The 18,549-nt window shown below is 41.6% G+C and overlaps 1 protein-coding gene across 2 annotated transcripts in view; it reads right to left on the bottom strand.

Moving 5' to 3' along the window:
• Positions 1-18,549, bottom strand: part of alcama (activated leukocyte cell adhesion molecule a) — a 178,068-nt gene that overhangs the window by 36,143 nt on the left and 123,376 nt on the right. For both annotated transcript variants that reach the window (XM_079565646.1, XM_079565647.1), the window contains exons 5-8: positions 16,851-16,938; positions 15,441-15,611; positions 13,224-13,348; positions 12,384-12,516 (exon numbers count right to left, since the gene is read on the bottom strand). In XM_079565646.1, the coding sequence (XP_079421772.1) occupies positions 12,384-12,516; positions 13,224-13,348; positions 15,441-15,611; positions 16,851-16,938 (517 nt within the window). The remainder of the gene's footprint in view (positions 1-12,383; positions 12,517-13,223; positions 13,349-15,440; positions 15,612-16,850; positions 16,939-18,549) is intronic.

Raw genomic sequence — 18,549 nt, 5'->3', positions numbered from 1 at the left:
GGGAAACAGCAGTCCTTCCAGACTCAGACAAGTGCTGCTGTTTCCCTAACTTCAGCTCGATACAACATACTCAGTTGTGGAACACAGGTATCAGGAGTTCATAATGCTACTGGAGAACAAATGTATCAGGGAGCACCCGGCTGACCCCGAGAATAGCACACACTATTAGCTGTCTCTCGCATTTAGGGTATTGGGTAATGAATCCAAGGCGCAGCATAAACTACTGAGAGATAAAACTTGCCTGTCCTCATGTCTATGCACTGAATGACAATCTTCTTTCTAATATTAAAAATCAGATAGAAGTTGATGAAGGGTCTTGTGATGTCAAATTGAGTCCATTATACATCAGCTCTGGGTTAAGTGGGAACATTAGTCTCTCTTCATGAGGCCCAGAGGAACCCAGGCCCAAAGGCAAGAGGTACATTATGTGTTAATTACTTTTAGATAATTGAATCAAATGGATTAAGGCAAGAAACAAGAAACAAGCCAAAACGATAAAGACTTACAACTGCAGAGAATTATACATTATGTTTCTGTTGCTCTAAATAATTTTCATGGGGTGCATTTAACAAAATAGATTTGGATCAAATCCAATTAGTAATGATTCATCACAAGTGGTGATCTATAGTCCCAGAGCACAGAGGGGTTGAGGTTTACTGCGGGTCCAAAAATGATTTTTGCCAAAGTCAATTAAGTGGATTAGACTGGTCCTTGCTGGGCCTAATAGAGGGCGAAGGCTGCTAATATTTAATCCTCTGAAAAGATTAAATCAACAGTGAATTGGGAAAAGAAAGACACAGTGAGATATGAATCTGTATTAGCCTAATCTGACCCAAATTACACTAATCATTAAGTCACTGTAAATGTAAACTTAAAGCCAAAGTTAGTGCTGAGTAAGTTAAAAGTACGGAACTGAAAAAAGAAGTTCAAGTACATTTGGTGCTGAAAAACTGGTACATCTGAAATATTTTTCTTAAATATTAGGTCTTATCTTATTTTAATGCCGGGAAGACAGTACTAAAGAAAGTTACTTCTGTATAATGTATGACCATTATAACTTTATTCTATTGTTCTATAATAATTAATGCAATATAGGTGCTGAAAATACTTGAAAAGTACCCATCCCTAGCCAAAGTAGAACATTTCTGACACTTTGTTAAATTGAGACACAAGAAGCACAGAGTAGAGTTATAGTACTAGTAAAAGACGCTACAGCATTTACTGGTATATACAGCCCTTTGGTTTGTACTTTTTGTTTCCAATATGCCTTAAATGAAGTTATACATGACCTAAACATCAGCCTCTCAGCAGGCACTCACACAGTGAACACCAGGGGTAGGCAAGTTTGCTTTGTGGAGGGACGATTTTCATCATTGCCAAACACCAATGGCCGAACCTCACCATAGTAGCCTAAAGTTAATAACTTTTTTTCTGCAAATGCCAATGTTTTACATCAGTGGTTCTCAAGTGGTATGGCTTCGGGACCCACCGTCACCTTAGGCGGACAAGCCACGACCCAAATAAAACGGTAATTTTACATATATTTCCATGCCGTTTCAGATGGAAAATATTGAAAAAAAGTTCAATATTAGGATTGCGACCTACTGAAAATGGCTCTGAAATCCACTTTTGGGTCCCGACCCACCATGCAGTTGAGAATCACTGTTTGACATTATGTATAACCAAGTGGTTTGTTCTGCCAGGAAACCTTTTAAATACTGTTTCTCGCATTTCAGAGTACTTTGACAGGTCTTTGATCTCTTATTGGCATAACAATATTTCTCAAAATCATCTTGAGGGCCAGAGGTTCTGTGCTTGTGGGCCGGATTTGGCCCCCGGGCCTGACGTTGCCTACCCCTGGTGTACACCAACAATGAAAAAGTGTTTTGCCCAAGAGCAGTGTGCACACACACTCAGCGCAAGCATTAAACCATCATCCTACAGGGTAAATGGGCAAACACTTTACCGACTGAGCCACCGCTAAAAGGAGTATTCCCTGCTATTCAAAAAGTAAAACTTAGTTGTTTACTTCTATTTTGCATTTCAACATCTGCTCCCATAATTTCCGCGTGATAAATAACGGCCTGTAGTATTGTCTTGCCAGAAAGTTCCTCTTTAAACAGCACTTAGTGTTTTGTGTAAACATCTGTTTTTTTGGAGGACGAAAGGAGCTGGAGGTGTGAGTGGCACTATTGTTGCTGGCAGTGTTAAGGCAGCAGCTTGTTTTGACACAGCTGCACAGTGATGCCCAGTTGAAATGTCACACAGCCTGTTGGTAATACCAATTACCAGTGGGAGGCTGACACCAAGTTTTCCACTGAGCCCCTTTAAATTCAATATAAAATCAAGATGGCATTTTTCTGCAGTTAATCGTCGTGATATGAAGCTCTGTCCTGTAAAAGCAACAGACAGGACCAGTTATATACATACAATGAGCTCATGTTTTTGCCTGGTTTAACTTCTTAATAAGTAAAATGAAAATGTAAACTAACAATTAATGCCTTCTACAGATCTGAGGCTTGTTACACCCTTCAGAGTCCAAGTGACGCTGGTACAAAATATTTCAAAATCAAACAATTATAATAAACACATGTATGAGGGCTTAAGATCTTGCTTTTCACAGATATTCTCCAACAATAAGCTATGTTCTGTAGGCCTTTATTAACAAATTGCTTCCACTAATTGGTAGCTTGTTATCACCTCTGCTCTCCTTTTGTCCCCTAATAACGCTGTACTATATTAACCGTAATGCAAACTCGACAATAAGTGCTTGCACGTCGGTGTGAAAACGCTCATCAGCAGAGGCGAGGGAACTTCAACAGGAAATGCCGGTAATGGCGTCTAATTTGTGTAATGAATTGAAGCTAGTTTTTAAAAAATCCATATTGATGTTTCTCATTTGTTTCCCATTTAGTCTAAGAGGTGCTTTTAGAGGTGAAACACAATGCAAGTCTGCCACTGTAAATTGCCTCGACTGTGCGGAGTAATTGTCTGCATGTGTTTGAAGATTTGTTCATGTTTGGAGATGGCACTTTTGTATTCGCCGCTGTTTAAGTGGCCTGCTGAGGGGGCCTGTTTACTTTGGCAGGACAGGACGACAGATGTTACCTTGATATTAGCATTCTTGTGCAACTAAATATTACTAACCTGTTATAAGTTAACAAAGTTTGTGCTAGTAAACGTTCATATAATAAAAGCCTGGTTGGGCTTCGGTTAAAGAGTGAAATCTGTCAAATAAAACAAGAATATGTTGTAATAGTGTTCATAAGTTGCACGATTGAACCGAGAAAAAATCCTAGTTTGTGAACCTGTTCTCAAACAATGGCAATAAAACTATTATGATTCTCCAAGAAGAAGATCTATTATGATTCTCAAGGATGAAAAATTAATTTGACATAATTGTTGATTTTTTATCATTATTATTTGTTCCTAAATGTACATGCTCTACATCAGTGGTTCCCAAAGTGGGGATTGGGAAGCCTTGAATCTTCAGATGATTTCAAGATGAAGTAAAAACAAAAATGCTTCTGTTTTTAGTAAATTTTTGAGCATAAAACAGCATTTGTGGAATCCATTCAAATACTTAAAGGGGCTAGATACAAGTTGGTCATTTTATACTCACTACTGCCACCTCAGGTCTCACCTTTTTGAGTGACAGTGCAGGATTTTAGAGGCAGTTGTGGTGAACAGGTCTGGGCTCATTCTACACCTTAGGACATGGCTGGAACATGTAGGGGGAGGAAAATACATATTTTTTACATTTTAAACTGTATAGTCCCTTTAAAGGTGCAATATCCAACTTTTTATGTGGAAAAAAAGTTAATATTAGTGCGTATTTGACCTTGTGTGACCCAGCGGCTCTATGAGTGGTCAGGCACCTTTACTTTCCATCACAGTGATCTCTAAGGGTCAATTGTTGGGAAGGTTTTCACCTTTGACCCTCTCACCATAAAACCCACAAAACAATTGGTCCTAGAGCGTGGTAGAGGCCACTGTGATGGAAAGTCACTCATACAGCCGCTGGGTCTAACAAGGTCAAATATGCACTAATATCAATTTATATTTATTAAAACAAACTGTTTAAATAAATATTAACTTTATTTTAAAATGTTTGCCCTAAAGTAGCATAAGCTAACTTTATACAATGGGGTCTCCAGTTGTTTACCTGTCCATTTTTGGGGTTCCAGCCCAAAAATTGGGAACCCTTGCTCTTCACAACAGGACCACAAACTTCACTGTAAACTACATCATCTGGATGAAAATCAGTTTGGGCCCAATAAACGTTGAAGACTGCGGCCATAGAAGACACTTATCTCTTATTTCATTTTTTATTGCTCACTGTCGTAAATGCTCAACAGAAATTGAGGACTACTATGAATGTTCTCATTTAGTTAATGCATGTATACATAAAAGTGTCTAATGGAAGTGAAAAGCCAAAACAGAAATCTAGTAGAATTGTGGTGGCTCGTGTTACTGTCAAGCCCTAAATAGTCCATGGGCCAAACCCCAAAATCTGGCATATCGGTACCGAAAAGGTGGCAAAGGCTATCATTGATTTTTAAGCAGGTCCATGTCTGAGGTTTATATTTTTGTATGATAGCCTTTTCAGAGTTACAGCTTTATCATAGTTTTCAGCTGTTGAAGTGAACCACCCCCTTGTCAAAAAAGTCGCTTTTGACACTGGTCCATATTTTGGTTGAGGCCATTTCCAGCCCATTAGATACTGATTTACACATTGTATTTGGTATCATTGTAAAGAAGACATTTTCATGTTTCATTTGAACCCAAATGTACTACTCTGTGACTATTACCATGGTAACCAAAGCTCCTCAAACACAAACATGAGGACGTTTTTTCACCATTTTCACAAAAACAGTTTTACTATGTTTAACGCTGTTTCTTCAAGGAACATCACAGAGACAAATGTTTGATACTGGGCAACTCTCTAGACTCTGAGGATTCAGGAAATGTATAACATGTCAGTACTTTCTCAACCTAAGGCCTCACAGTGAGCCACGAAGTAAAAGAATGTCCACCTCACATGAGCCTCTCCCATTGAAATAAGCCTATATCTGCTATTCTAAGGTTGGAACAGTTGGTGAGACTTTCTGTCCAGGACAGGCCAATGCAACTTGAACATACATTTATAAAAATTACAATTATTCTGTATAATACACTGCTCACAAAAACTTAGGGCACACTCAAAAAACACATCCTAGATGTCAATCAATTCAATTTTTTGGATGAAAATCTTTATTCATAGTGTAGGGCAATGTGTTGAGAAAAAATAACATAAGAATGATAAATGGAAATCAAATTCTCAGCCCCTGGAGGTCTGGATCCAAAATTATAGTCAAAATCAAAGTGACAAATCAGGTCACTGGTTGATCCAAATTCTGTAGAAATTCCTCAAAAGGAGTCTGTATCATCCTCAGTCGTGTGTGTGGCCTCCACGTGCCTGAATGCACTCCCTACAACGCCTGGGCATGCTCCTGATGAGACCACGGATGTCCTCCTGAGGGATCTCCTCCCAGACCTGGATTAGAGCATCAGTCAGCTCCTGGACAGTCTGTGGTGCGACGTGGCGTTGATGGTCTTACAATAGGTCTGAGGATTTCATCCCGGTCCCCAATGCCAGTCAGGGAACCTCTGGCTAGCACATGGAGGGCTGTGCGGCCCTCCAATGAAATGCCTCCCCAGACCATCACTGACCCACCACCAAACCGGTCATGCTGGATGATGTTGCATCAGCAGAACGTTCTCCAGGGCGTCTCCAGACTCTGTCACGTCTGTCACATGTGCTCAGGGTGAACCTGCTCTCATCCGTGAAGAGCACAGGGCACCATTGGCCAATCTGCCAATCGCTGTGTTCTCGGGCAAATGCCAATCGGGCTGCACGGTGTTGGGCAGTAAGCACCGGCCCAACTTGTGGACGTCGGGCCCTCATACCACCCTCATGGAGTCGGTTTGTGACCGTTTGAGGACCAACATGCACATTTGTGGCCCTCTGGAGGTCATTTTGTAGGGCTCGGGCAGTGCTTCTCCTGTTTCTCCGTGCACAAATGAGCAGATAGCGGTCCTGCTGCTGGGTTGTTGACCTCGGGCCCCCCCCCAGGTCTCCTGGTGCACTGGCCTGTCTCCTGGTATCTCCTCCATGCTCTGGACACTGCACTGGGAGACACAGCAAACCTTCTTGCCACAGCCGAATGGACGTGCCATTTTGAATGAGCATCACTCCCTGAGCAGCTTCTGTGGGTTGTAGATGCTCCTCATGATACCTCTAGTGGTGAGAACACTGGACAAATGCAACAGTGTTCCAAAAATACGGTCCAAAGGATGAAGACAGGGAAATGGTCTGTGGTCACACCTGCAAAACCATTCCTCTTTTGGAGTGATCTTGCTAATTGCCTCTCATTTCCACCTGTGTCTGTTTAATTTCCACAACACCAAGTGAAACTGATTCACAATAAGCGTGGCTTCCTAACTGGACAGTCTGATATCCCAGAAATTTGACTGACTTGGAGTTACATTGTGTTTTTTGAGTGTGCCCCAAGTTTTTGTGAGCAGTGTATAAACTGTATCCTAACCTAAATTGTAAAAAAAATATCCATATTATGTAGCCTACACAATGCACTCACTGACAGTCTCATTCACTTTCGCTCATTCACTACTGAAACCACATCATTTTACATTTGTATTTGGTAAATGAATAACATTTCTAGCGACACTCTAGCGACTTGCAGACACCATTGTCTTTTGCTTCTAGAGAGTTGTGCAGTCGAATAGCCCTCGGGACAAAGACAAAAGGGGTTTTACTATCGCTAGATTTTGAGTCCAAAGCTAGGTTAGAAGTACCAAGGTGTTCTACCGTACTAGAAATGGATTCTACAGAAAATTGACTCAGGGGACATGAAACAAAAAGAACAACATGCAAACTCTACACAGAAAGGTCCCACATGGCCTGGGATATCGAACCCAGGAACGTCTTGCTGTGAGGTGACAGCTAGACATTCAGTCACTCTTGAATCCCCTTGTACAAAAACCATGATGCTGATAGAAAAGGGAAGGGAAGGGAATACCTTTATGTCCAAGAAGACACACAAACTGCAGTTGGTTAGACAGTTGGTTATCCAAGAACCAAGCTTTTCCTGCAACAGTTGACAATAGCGACTCGTGACCAATGGCAATGTTCTTCCAACCAGACTCCGCGACCGGGAAGGGGCGAGGGAGAAAGGTGGTGTAAGAGTCGGGGTGAATTACGGCTGAGTACAACCTGGAAACATAGCAGGACCGGCTTCATCTTTTTCTCTCAGATACGGACAGTGGTTAACTCAAGTTTTTAGTTTGACCTGATAGAGCTTATAGAAGCCCATAATACTAAAGGAAGAACATGAGGCAGCACAATGTTACCTAGGAAAAGAATGTGGGTCTTGTCTTGTTTGGAGCAGCGCTGTCCTTGCCCCAGGTGGAAGATCTGGCCCAATGCGCAGGAGAGATTGCATGCCCTCAGTGGTTAGTCTTAATGCTTATCGTTCTCATGCCTCTCAGCAGGAAGTTCAATTTAGGTGTTTTTGTGTGGAGTTTACATCCTCTGTCTGTGTCTGGACAGACTTTTTTGGGGTGCTTTGGTTTCTTCCATCAACGTAAAAGATGCACAGGAGGACAATCCTCTAACTTGGTGATTCTGAACATGAGCATGGCTGTCCACTGCTCCTGACATGTTCCAGGGGCAGATGGATGGGTTAAATGGTTAATTATGCAAAGGGACAATAACGTACAGCTTCGATCTGTGGCTCCAATGCATTATCTGAATTACAGTTCACAAACAGTTGTAAAAGTTCGGAATATCCATAAATCTTCACTTCGTTGTCTTCTTCTGGACCTCGATCCCTTCTCTGTGCATGTCCAAATCTAGAATCAATCGGCCTCAGACCCTTGTTCTTCTGCATTGTCCTCACCACTTCCCTCTGCATACTTGCTGTTTTTCATCTCCTCATACAACATTCATGTGCAACTTGTTGAGTCCAGTCTGAGCATATGAAGTATCTTCAAAAACACAAATTTCAACAAAAGGACTCTTGTGATACATTCCTTGTGCTGGATAAAGTATTCTCATGCTACAATTTGCATGTTCTTTTTTCACTCTATACTTGTTGAGGTGTTGAGATAAAATGTGCACAAGAGGCAACAAGAGACTATCCCAAACAGGAATGGTTTCAGAGGTGGAGCCAGCTGAGAGACAGTTTTCTAGTTGCATTTGACTGGGCTCGATATAACTATTGTCAGCCTGAGGTGATACTGAACCCTGCAGAGGTGGCACAGTCCAGGATGACAACTCAATAAGTGCCATCACCAAAAGATTTGTTTCCAGCATATTCTGAAGAGCATGAAGAATAATTCAGGATATGGGCACAACTCTACATTTAAACCTCCACAATCATCAACAGGTTTGTTATCTGCTAAGTTATGATGGGAAAAGCAGCGGCTCTACTCCAAGCTCCTCTTAGTTGACTGAGGGAACTCCTTTCAGCCGCCTGTATCTGCGATCTTGTCCTTTTGGTCATTACCCAGATCTTATGACCATAGGTGAGGGCAGAACATACTGTAGATCAATCAGTAAATCAGCTCCCTCTTCACCACAACAAACACAGTAACAACGATCACTGCCGATGTCGCACTGATCCGTCTATCGATCTCACGCTCCATCCGTCCCTCACTCGTGAACACGACACTGAGATACTTGAACGCCTCCACTTGAGGCAAGGCCTCTCCACCGACCTGTAGAGGGGAAGCCACCCATGGCCTCGGATTTAAAGGTGCTGATACTCATCCCGCTTCACAGTCGGCTGCAAACCGCCCCAGGGCAGCTGAAGGTCCTGGTTTGATGAAGCCAACAGAACAACACCTGAGAAATAAAAATATGGACTGTTTTGCTTAGTCGACTGCCTCTGTGATTTAGTTCTGGATAAGGCTAAGATGTAGTTTTGTGTTGACTCTTCATGTCCTGGTTTTAACACCTCACACCTCACCATCTTTATACTACTATATTTGATTTATTAGTAATGAAATAAAACAACTTTACTAAAATGACCTTACAATTTTTTTTACTTTATTAATTTACTAATCAGTAAAAAAGGGTGATGTTCAAACGTGTGGTTTATGGCAATTCAGCTTCAGCTTCAGCTTCATAACCATGTGGTGTCTACAAAGACAAACCTTTGGAATTATCTTGGATTATTGAGACATTTTAGACAAATGTACAGGACTATGTATAGTAGTGAAAGAAACAGAATGCCATTGTGTGTATGGCATAGTATATGATAAATAGCTATAATATATAAAATATATGAACAACTTTTTGGTGAAAATACAGAACTGTTCTTCTCCACAAATGTAATTTCAAGTTGCATTGGCCTGTCCTGGACAGAAAGTCTCACCAGCTGTTCCAACCTTAGAATGGCAGATATAGGCTTATTTCAATGGGAGAGGCTCATGTGAGGTGGACATTCTTTTACTTCGTGGCTCACTGTGAGGCCTTAAGATGAGAAAGTAGTGACATTTTATACATTTCCTGAATCCTCAGAGTCTAGAGAGTTGCCCAGTATCAAACATTTGTCTCTGTGATGTTCCTTGAAGAAACAGTGTTAAACATAGTAAAACTGTTTTTGTGAAAATGGTGAAAAAACGTCCTCAGGTTTGAGTTTGAGGAGCTTTGGTTACCATGGTAATAGTCACAGAGTAGTACATTTGGGCTCAAATGAAACATGAAAATGTCTTCTTTACAATGATACCAAATACAATGTGTAAATCAGTATCTAATGGGCTGGAAATGGCCTCAACCAAAATATGGACCAGTGTCAAAAGCGACTTTTTTGACAAGGGGGTGGTTCACTTCAACAGCTGAAAACTATGATAAAGCTGTAACTCTGAAAAGGCTATCATACAAAAATATAAACCTCAGACATGGACCTGCTTAAAAATCAATGATAGCCTTTGCCACCTTTTCGGTACCGATATTTGGTCTGGCCCATGGACTAAAAGGCTTCGTCGCGTTCCGTCAGACGCCCTGCCCGGGCTGATGCTACCTGTCTGCTTGCATCTCTATAAGAACACTTTTCTCACAGGGAACACACAAACACACACTCGCTAAAATATCTTAAACAATTTCCAATTGAGAAAGCTATTGTTTTTCTCTGCTCAGCCACAAACTCAATTTAAAAGTTGGGTACTGTGAAAAAAAAAAATGCACTTCTTTGTTTAAGATGTGTGAAGAGCATTAGGTGCCGTATGGGACACTCGGGGAGGGAGGATGTGTCAGACTTATTTTTTATTACAATCATACGGCCTACTTGAAGTGAAGCCTCGCAAGCGCACACCTGGGAGGAGGGGGGGGTAATTACTTGAGGGAGTGCTGCTGGAAGGAAGGGCGGAGGAGGAGACAGAGGAGAGAAAGGGAGAAAAAAAAAAAATAGGGTTTATCACTTTGCCAAACTTCATCGCCCACCCTAACACTTTGTCACTTCTGCTCACTCCGTGTCTGAATTTTCTAATTAGCTCTCTTCCTCCCTCCTGCCTGGCGCGCCGCTGTGACTCCCTGCCAGGCCGGGCTCTACGAAGTCGAAATTTGATTACCATTAGTCTGCTCGCATGACTTTATTTACAGTGAAAAACAGAGGCTTGTTACACCGCATATTTATATTTGGAACGTCAAAGGGACACGGCACAAGAACAATGGCGTCTTCTTTAAAACAAAAGAAACAGTCATGTCTTTATAAAGACCCTTAGAGAAGGAACGGCCATCGGTCTAATCTAAAGTTTGCTGGGAATGCTGTACCTCATTTGAACTCCTTACACTTCAAAGGTTGTCGTCTTTTTACTGACCGGATGAGCCCAAAAATCTCTGATTGTTCCTCAATGGCGATACTAGGTTTTTGATACCGATACCTGAATGATACTTTTCCCAATACTTTTCCCGATACCTATACTAAAATATTTGTCGTCTCGAACCAGAAAACTGAGCAATAATGTTTGGAAGATCTGCAAATTTAGAAACATTTCATCTCCAATGTCAAGAAATGTGTGGGGGAAAAAAAGGCAGAAATATTTGGAGGAAAATGGGACAAAATTGTGGCAAAAATAAGGAAAAATTGTGCAAAAATAGAGAATAAAATGGGAATAAATAGAAATAAATAGAAAAATGGGGGGAAATGGGGAAAATATTAGTAATATAAAATGGGCAAATATGAGGGGGAAAACGAGAAAAACGTATTTGAGCTGAAACAACCAAGTCACTTCCTTTAATGCTGTCCCTGGACCAACAGCATCAAAACTTGGATATAAAGATGTAATATTTTTTTGGCACCTGCTTTCAACACTTTCATTTTTTCGATACTGGTGGTACCTAAACGTTTTTTTCCGATACCATACTGATATCATTTAACGGTACCCAGCCCTAGAGGGATTCACAATGGGGAAACATCACATCCATTTGAGAAGCAGCTTCAGCAACATTGCCGCCAAACATCTTCTGGCCTGGATTGGATAGTGTATTTGCACATTAATGAGATGGGTCACTCTTCTGTGGATAATGGCACCCTCCTGTTGGATAAAGAGCCGCAGTGGTTTGAGAGAGGGTGTATGAGATCAGTGTGGCCGGCCTTCAACAGACATGGAGGTCTGTGGCTCCAGCTGTTGCTCACCTGGGACAGAGCATTTTGACCATCCCTGGAACATCACCACCCATGCCCACGTCTATATCCGGTGGCCGTAGCAAATATTACCAGGCTGGCAAACAATTTTTATTCTAAAGCTAGAATTGAACGTGCCTTGTTGCATTCTTTTGTTCATTAACAACAACCAAACTAAATAACCCAGAACTGCCTCGAGAAACCTTTCTAGATGGAGTGAAATGTTCTCAGAAATGTACGCGCAGTTGTAGTAATTACTTTTGAAAATACAAAGCAAAGGCATGAAGCTTTGTCGGGGAAATGTTGCTGCACAGCCACCGCTGTCCATTCACACACTGTTAAATGTAAGCATTGCATAATTGGCCCTATATCTTGAATCCGTAGCCCCATATGGGTTTGGAAACATTAAACTTGAGTTTGACACAACAGACACTGCTGGGGCTCCACTCACTTTGCAGTGGGGAAGTTTTAGCAACTACAGAAACCTAAACCCCGCAGTCTGTAATGTTCTTGTTCTCGTAGCTTTATGAAATTTCTATCATGGAGTGCGGCCTACAGGGGAGGGGGGCTGCTCGCTGGGGGGTGGGGGGGTGACGAGTGGGGGACAACAGTTGGAGGGGTGTGCTGTGTCTCTGTAGTTATTTCCTCTCTCGCGCTGCAGCCTGATAAAACTCTCCATATGTCATGAGTACTCACAGCTGACGGTGATGCTCTCGGAGGCCTCCATTTTCTCATTGTCAGCCAGCGAGCATTTGTATTCGCCACCCGCGTCCCGGCCGATGGCAGTCAAAGTGTAGGTGTCGGCATTCTCCACCAGCGTCTTCTGGTCCTGGAGGAGGAAAGAGGAGGAGAGGGTAAATAGAAGGCAAAAACGGATTTCAAGTCTCCTCTACTCAAGGAATTATTTGGATGGCTTCTTTTTGCTTGTACCTTGAGTAAATTTAAAAGACCACTTACTTAAAGAGACTATACAGAGTTTAAAAATGTTAAAGTTAAGTATTTTCCTCCCCCTACATGTTTCAACAATGTCCTAAGGTGCAGACATATTCACCACAACTGCCTCTAAAATCCTGCACCGTCACTTGTCATACACAAGCTTAATATAGAAAGTGAAGTTACACGTATGACCTGAGGTGGCAGTAGTGAGTACAAAATGGCTAACTTGCATCTCGCCCAGTTAAGTACATATTTTGGCAACTCTACTCGACTCGGTTAATTTCAAAATGAGGGAAAAGGACTTCGTGTTCGAGGCGCCTGAAAAAAACCCCGAATGTCATTTGCAGAAGCACTTGATTGTAGTCCGATTAAATTTAATGAGAGAGATTGGCTTTAATTCCAGGGCCCATACGGCGTTGCAGCCTTTCCAAAACATGTCAATTTCATCATGGCCACCAAATTGGGTCTTTTCTTTTCTCCCATTCAAATGCATGATAAGCCGTAACAAGTGGCTGCCAGGCTGAATAGAGAAGCGGTGGCAGAATTCACAATGGGCTCAGTATTATTCTTGAATTTCAAACTCGGGGACGCCTCACTGACCTTGATGTGGAAGTAGAAAGCTTTGGGTGGAGGGTTGCCGTCGGCGTGGCACTTCAATGTCACGTTATCGCCCTCCACGATCGGCCCCTTGCTCAGGACTTGAAGGCTAACTTTCTCCGATGGATCTGCAATTAGGGGGAAAGAGAGACGGAATATTCAAAAGGGGAAGGGAAGGGAGGGAGGGGGGGTTGGAGAAAGAGCCCGCACCTGCACAAAGGGGTCAGCTCAAGAAACAAGCCGAGCAAAGTAACCATCCATCACGCTTTATACAAAGTGACCCGGCTTGACTTGATATCGCACTCTGAAAATGTTGCCTTGAAGCTAACAAATTGGAAACTCCCCACTGAGCAACCGAGCCCCTCTCAAGATCCGGCGCTTTTTTATTGACTCTCTCTCTCTCCATCTCCTCTTCAAAGTTCAAGGATCTGAATACCCGCCCCCCTCCCCAATAAAAAGAAATAATTCCCAGTAGGTACTCTCCACCCTCAAAAACCTCCAAATCCGGACAAATCCTTTAGCGAAGCGCGGCGAGGGGGGAAAAGTCCACATTGTTGAGCGTTTTGTTATTACGCGCCCGCTTCGATAAAAGTGCCACACATAAGGCATTGTTCTGTTATGTACACGGCATATTCCCAATAAGACCTCTCCCAAGCAAACAGCCATTTCACGTGTAATGAATACAAATATACTTTTCCTTACAGGGGGATTTTGACGGTGCGAGTGGATTTATTTGCGCTTTTATTTTAGAAGCAGTGTAAACATTGAGCTCGCGGGGAAATAAACTAGCGCCCGGCCCGCTCGGAGCATCTTATGTAGCCGTGTCCTTGGATAGCACTCGGAAAACTGTGCTACAGAGATTTCGAACGCGATTGTGGTTAAGGAGAAATCTCAGGGTTATGTAGCGGAAAGAGCACCATTGTGGCATTCTTAAAAACATGCTTGTAAATAGTGGCCATATGATTTTTCTTTTTTTTTAAACATGACATATAAAGTAATTGGTAAATCAACCTTGTATCCAGTGCCATGAAAGAAAATCTCACCCAAAGAAACCTCGAAACCTGTAATGTCTTCCTTGTGGCGTTTGAAGGTTTTGCCATTGACGCTTTTGGTGCAAACACTAAAGATAATGGAATTCATCTTCATGGTCAAACAGTTCACTGTAAGAGGCAGCAGTCACACAGAATTTCTGAACAACTCCGGTAGTTAAAGTAAGCTTTGTATTGAGAAGCCTGGTGGCATGCTAGGCTTCTCTTTGTGGGATCTCTTGTTTACTTCGGTTTAGCTGAGTTTGCGTTCACCTGTCTCTAATCATGCGGTGTGTTTATACCATAACCACAACCGCATTGTGCCATTCCGTTATCCCTTCATTGATTGTTTCCTCCCATTATGAGCTGAACTACCCAGTCAGCGCTTCAATAAACAGTGATACAATAACCCGCTCTCAGGATGAATAGATTTATTCATCTGAAATAAGTCGGTCTTGTTCCCACTACTGCAGCCTTACTAGGAAATCAGTCTCTGCAGGAAACTAGCAGCTCAACAATCTGCCAAGTCTTCGACACAGAGTGTGGTAGGAAGAATAATGAAACAAAAGTCTTGTTTCCACAAGAGTGATATGGTCGGGGAAGTTTTCATTATCAAAAGTGGTCCAAATAATCCTCCTTTGTGCTTTTTCATACTAGTTTGAGAAACCTTGAGGCTCAGAGTAGGATGTTTGCAACAAGGTAGTTACATTATGTGCTGAAAGATAACAGTATAATAGAAACCAAAAAGACACTTTTTTTCCCTTTTTTTTTTTTACAGTTCAGCTCCTTGACCTTCTATCTTCACATGAGATGAATATTGTGCATGAAGTGATAGCACTTGCATTCAAAACTTCTAAAAGCATAATAGTGATGTTACGATTTGCAAATATTATGCCTCTTGTTATGTGTTTACAGGAGAAAACACAAATGAAGTAATAACGTGTGAGAAATAAGGTGTGACAAGCTAATTAGCTGCTTCTGTGAAAACTTTTATAATTAGCTAATTCTGTACAAACAGGTTTTGGTCCACTGCTGATTATGGCCCTGAATGTCTGAAGCGTAGCTTTGCCTCCGGCTCCTCGCACTGAAATAAAACCTGACTACAGCTATTACTTAATCAGCCTGTGTATTATTCAATAATGCCCCTCTCTATGGTATACGCCTACAGCAGGGGGCGCTGTGCTTGACTCACAGTGAACAGAGAAAGGTCCCACATCGGTCTTGTCACTCTCCCGCTCGTGTGTGGACACACAGGTGAAGACGGCGCCTGCGTCTCCTTTGGAGGACACGTACTGCAGGATGGACGAGGTGGTGGACAGGCCTGTGGACGGCTCCACCTTCGTGCTGGTCGTAATCATCACGGCTACAAACAAAGACATCAGAGCGGTTACACAAGCACACGGACACCAGCCTCAGGCCAAATCATACAGAAGTCATGTTTCATCTGCTCAACTGCTGACAAGCACTTTAATGCTTGTTTTGTGGGACCAGGGAGATGTTTACATGGCTCTGTTATTATGTAATGAGGTTCATGTAAAAGTTTGTAAGTATTTCTTTTTTTATTTGTTTATTGAGAAAACACATTAATGATAAACATCAAGAAATGACAAAGTATTCCTCGTAACATTTTCTTATTTTCTCCCCAAACAGTAGTCGTACGATGAATAAAAAACAAGTCAAATTGAATTCAAAGGCCATTACAAGTTTGTTAGTATTTCTACAACACAGATAAAGTATGTTCATAATAAAATATTTACGAGAAGCCCCTTCTGTTTTATACTGTTTCATCATCAGATACTTGTGAAATTTATGTTGATTTGTATAAAGTCAGTAACCCGTCTCGTGGCAGATTTAGTTTTGTGGTTGCCTGGAGGAGCCTAAATACATCTGTCATTAGGACTTAGCATCAACATTTCATATTACTCCACATTGATGGGTTGCAGGTGACATCACAGCGTTCTAAAGGCCTATACTATTATATAGAGGAAAAACTTATTTTGTTTTTGAGGAAATATTTGGTCTTGTACAGAGAGATCATGGACCCAGTGACTGATATTAATCACATTTTTTTTTAATCCATATATTTTCTTTTTAGCTAGTGGAAGTGTAATGCTGCAATGCCCGCTAGGTCTGGTGACATCATCATATTTTAGAAACTTGCAACCCAGCAATTCAGATTGACAATCACTATCTACTGGAATATAACGTGGTACAAAAGAAGGGTGAACACAGTAGTGCTAAGAGCTTTGTTTGCTCACTTGAAAGGAAAGAGTTTTATGACTGTTTGTCAGTCCGGAGGATGTTTGCCGAGTTTGTACATCACAGTGTTCTTAGGCAACAACTGCTCTGTCATCATGTTCGCTGTAAGCCTGTTCCTACATTCTGCTTACTACTCCAGCTGCTACTCTCTGAAGTCGAGATTTAGTCAAATGAAAACGCAGTATCATCTTACTGCACTTCAATCCCTCGGGGGACGGGCCGATAAGCTGGCGTGGTGGATAAATATGATATACGATGAGGGGTTTTGTTTTTCCTGTTTTGGCTGTCAGGAGGTGAGAAATGGCGGCGCGGCCCCCACCGGAGGGAAAAGGCGCAAATCTACCTTTATCGTCGGCGACCAAGGGCTGCCCGTTCTTCTGCCACGTGATGCCGGCCGCGGGGTTCGCATCTGCTGCAACACATGTTCCCACCTACAGAAAACAACAGGACGGGAGTTAAGGCGGCGGAATGGAAAACACAAAGAAGAAGCGCCTCGCCAAATGAAAATATATTATGTACAGACACCGTGTCCTCAGATAAGTTTAATTATTTCAGGCAGTGGAGGTGAAAAAACAGATGTGTAAACCTGACAGTAACTTTTATCCATCTCTATCCAACAATATAAATCATGCGCTTGCCTCATTAATTTTGAAACCATATGGTCCTGAGATATTTTGGAATATCAACTCCGAATAAGTGAGAAGAACTTTAATCACCTCATTGGATTGAGAATAATACTGTGTGATCGAGACGCACATTGATTTACAGCTCGTTGGGCCACGATGCTCTTTTTAACCCCAATTAAGCCGTGGACCCAGTATTTTACTACAACTTCTCTGGTTCTTTTTTTATCTCAATGTAACAACTTCAAATCTGTGACTCGCCATGTGTAATGAACCCGCCGGGTAAGCCGTGCGTTATGGAAAAAACAACTTTAAACTTAGTCAACTGTACGGTGGCACCATTGATCGTTTCTCACAGCAAGAAAGTCTTCGTTTCTCCTGACCATGAACCGAGCTTTTACTACGGGAACAATAAAGGGTCCCTAAAACCTTTTCTCGTAACATTAGCACAAGCAAAGAAGCCGCATATTGATATTGATTTCTCATTTGTTTCGCTTTGTTTGGTTTTTTTATGCCTGTCCTGTCCCTGGATTCTAACAGTGCGTGCGTTATTCCTAGTTCTGTGTTGATGTATTTTGTGTTTATGGACCTAATTCATCAGGAACAGACAGAAGATTTAATTGTAAGCAGATAAATACATAAAAACAAATGTCCAGCAGATTAAAAGATGAAAACACGCATCTGTCAGTAACTTTGAAGCCACCGTGTCCTGTGAGTGAAAAACATGAAGTCCTGATTACTGGAATATAATCTTAATGTTTGGTTAAAATAATAAAACTAATGCACAATGGTGACAACAGGACAATACGTTTAACAATATCAACAGACACATGATTTTTACAGACAATTTGAGGTAATATCACCAAACTTAACTTCATTACATTTTAATCAAGTCCTTTCGACAACATTTCTAACATGATCAAACGTAAATATTTTGTATTGTGGTTTAATTTAACCTCTTAACCCCCGCCTTAAAGGGACTAAAAAGGGAGTTTAAAAATGTTAAAATTATGTATTTTCCTCCCACTACATGTTAAAAACAATGTCCTAATGTGTAGAAAGAGCCCAGACCTGTTCATCACAACTGCCTCTAAAATCCTGCACTGTCACTTAAAAACTTGTTACTTTGGGTCCGAAGTGCCGTCATGCACGAGCTTAATATAGAACCTGCAGTTACACGTATGACCTGAGGTGGCAGTAGTGAGTATAAAATGGCTAACTTGCATCTTTAAAAAGTGCATTTTCTCTGGTTCAGCTTTACCCAAATCTAAAAGGTTACAGCCTATAGGCCATAGTAACGCCTCATTTGAAAGCTAAGACCCACAAAACCTATCTCAACAAATCTTTTTCCTCGCAATGTTTATGACTTTTTTTTTTTCTTTGCCTCTTTGTTGCGTTTTCGTCACACATTATGTGTGT

The sequence above is a fragment of the Gobius niger genome (assembly GCF_951799975.1).
Source record: "Gobius niger genome assembly, chromosome: 11".
NCBI classification, from domain to species: domain Eukaryota; kingdom Metazoa; phylum Chordata; class Actinopteri; order Gobiiformes; family Gobiidae; genus Gobius; species Gobius niger.
The sequence above is the reverse complement of the archived record's forward strand: the minus strand, read 5'-3'. Positions and strand labels throughout refer to the sequence as shown.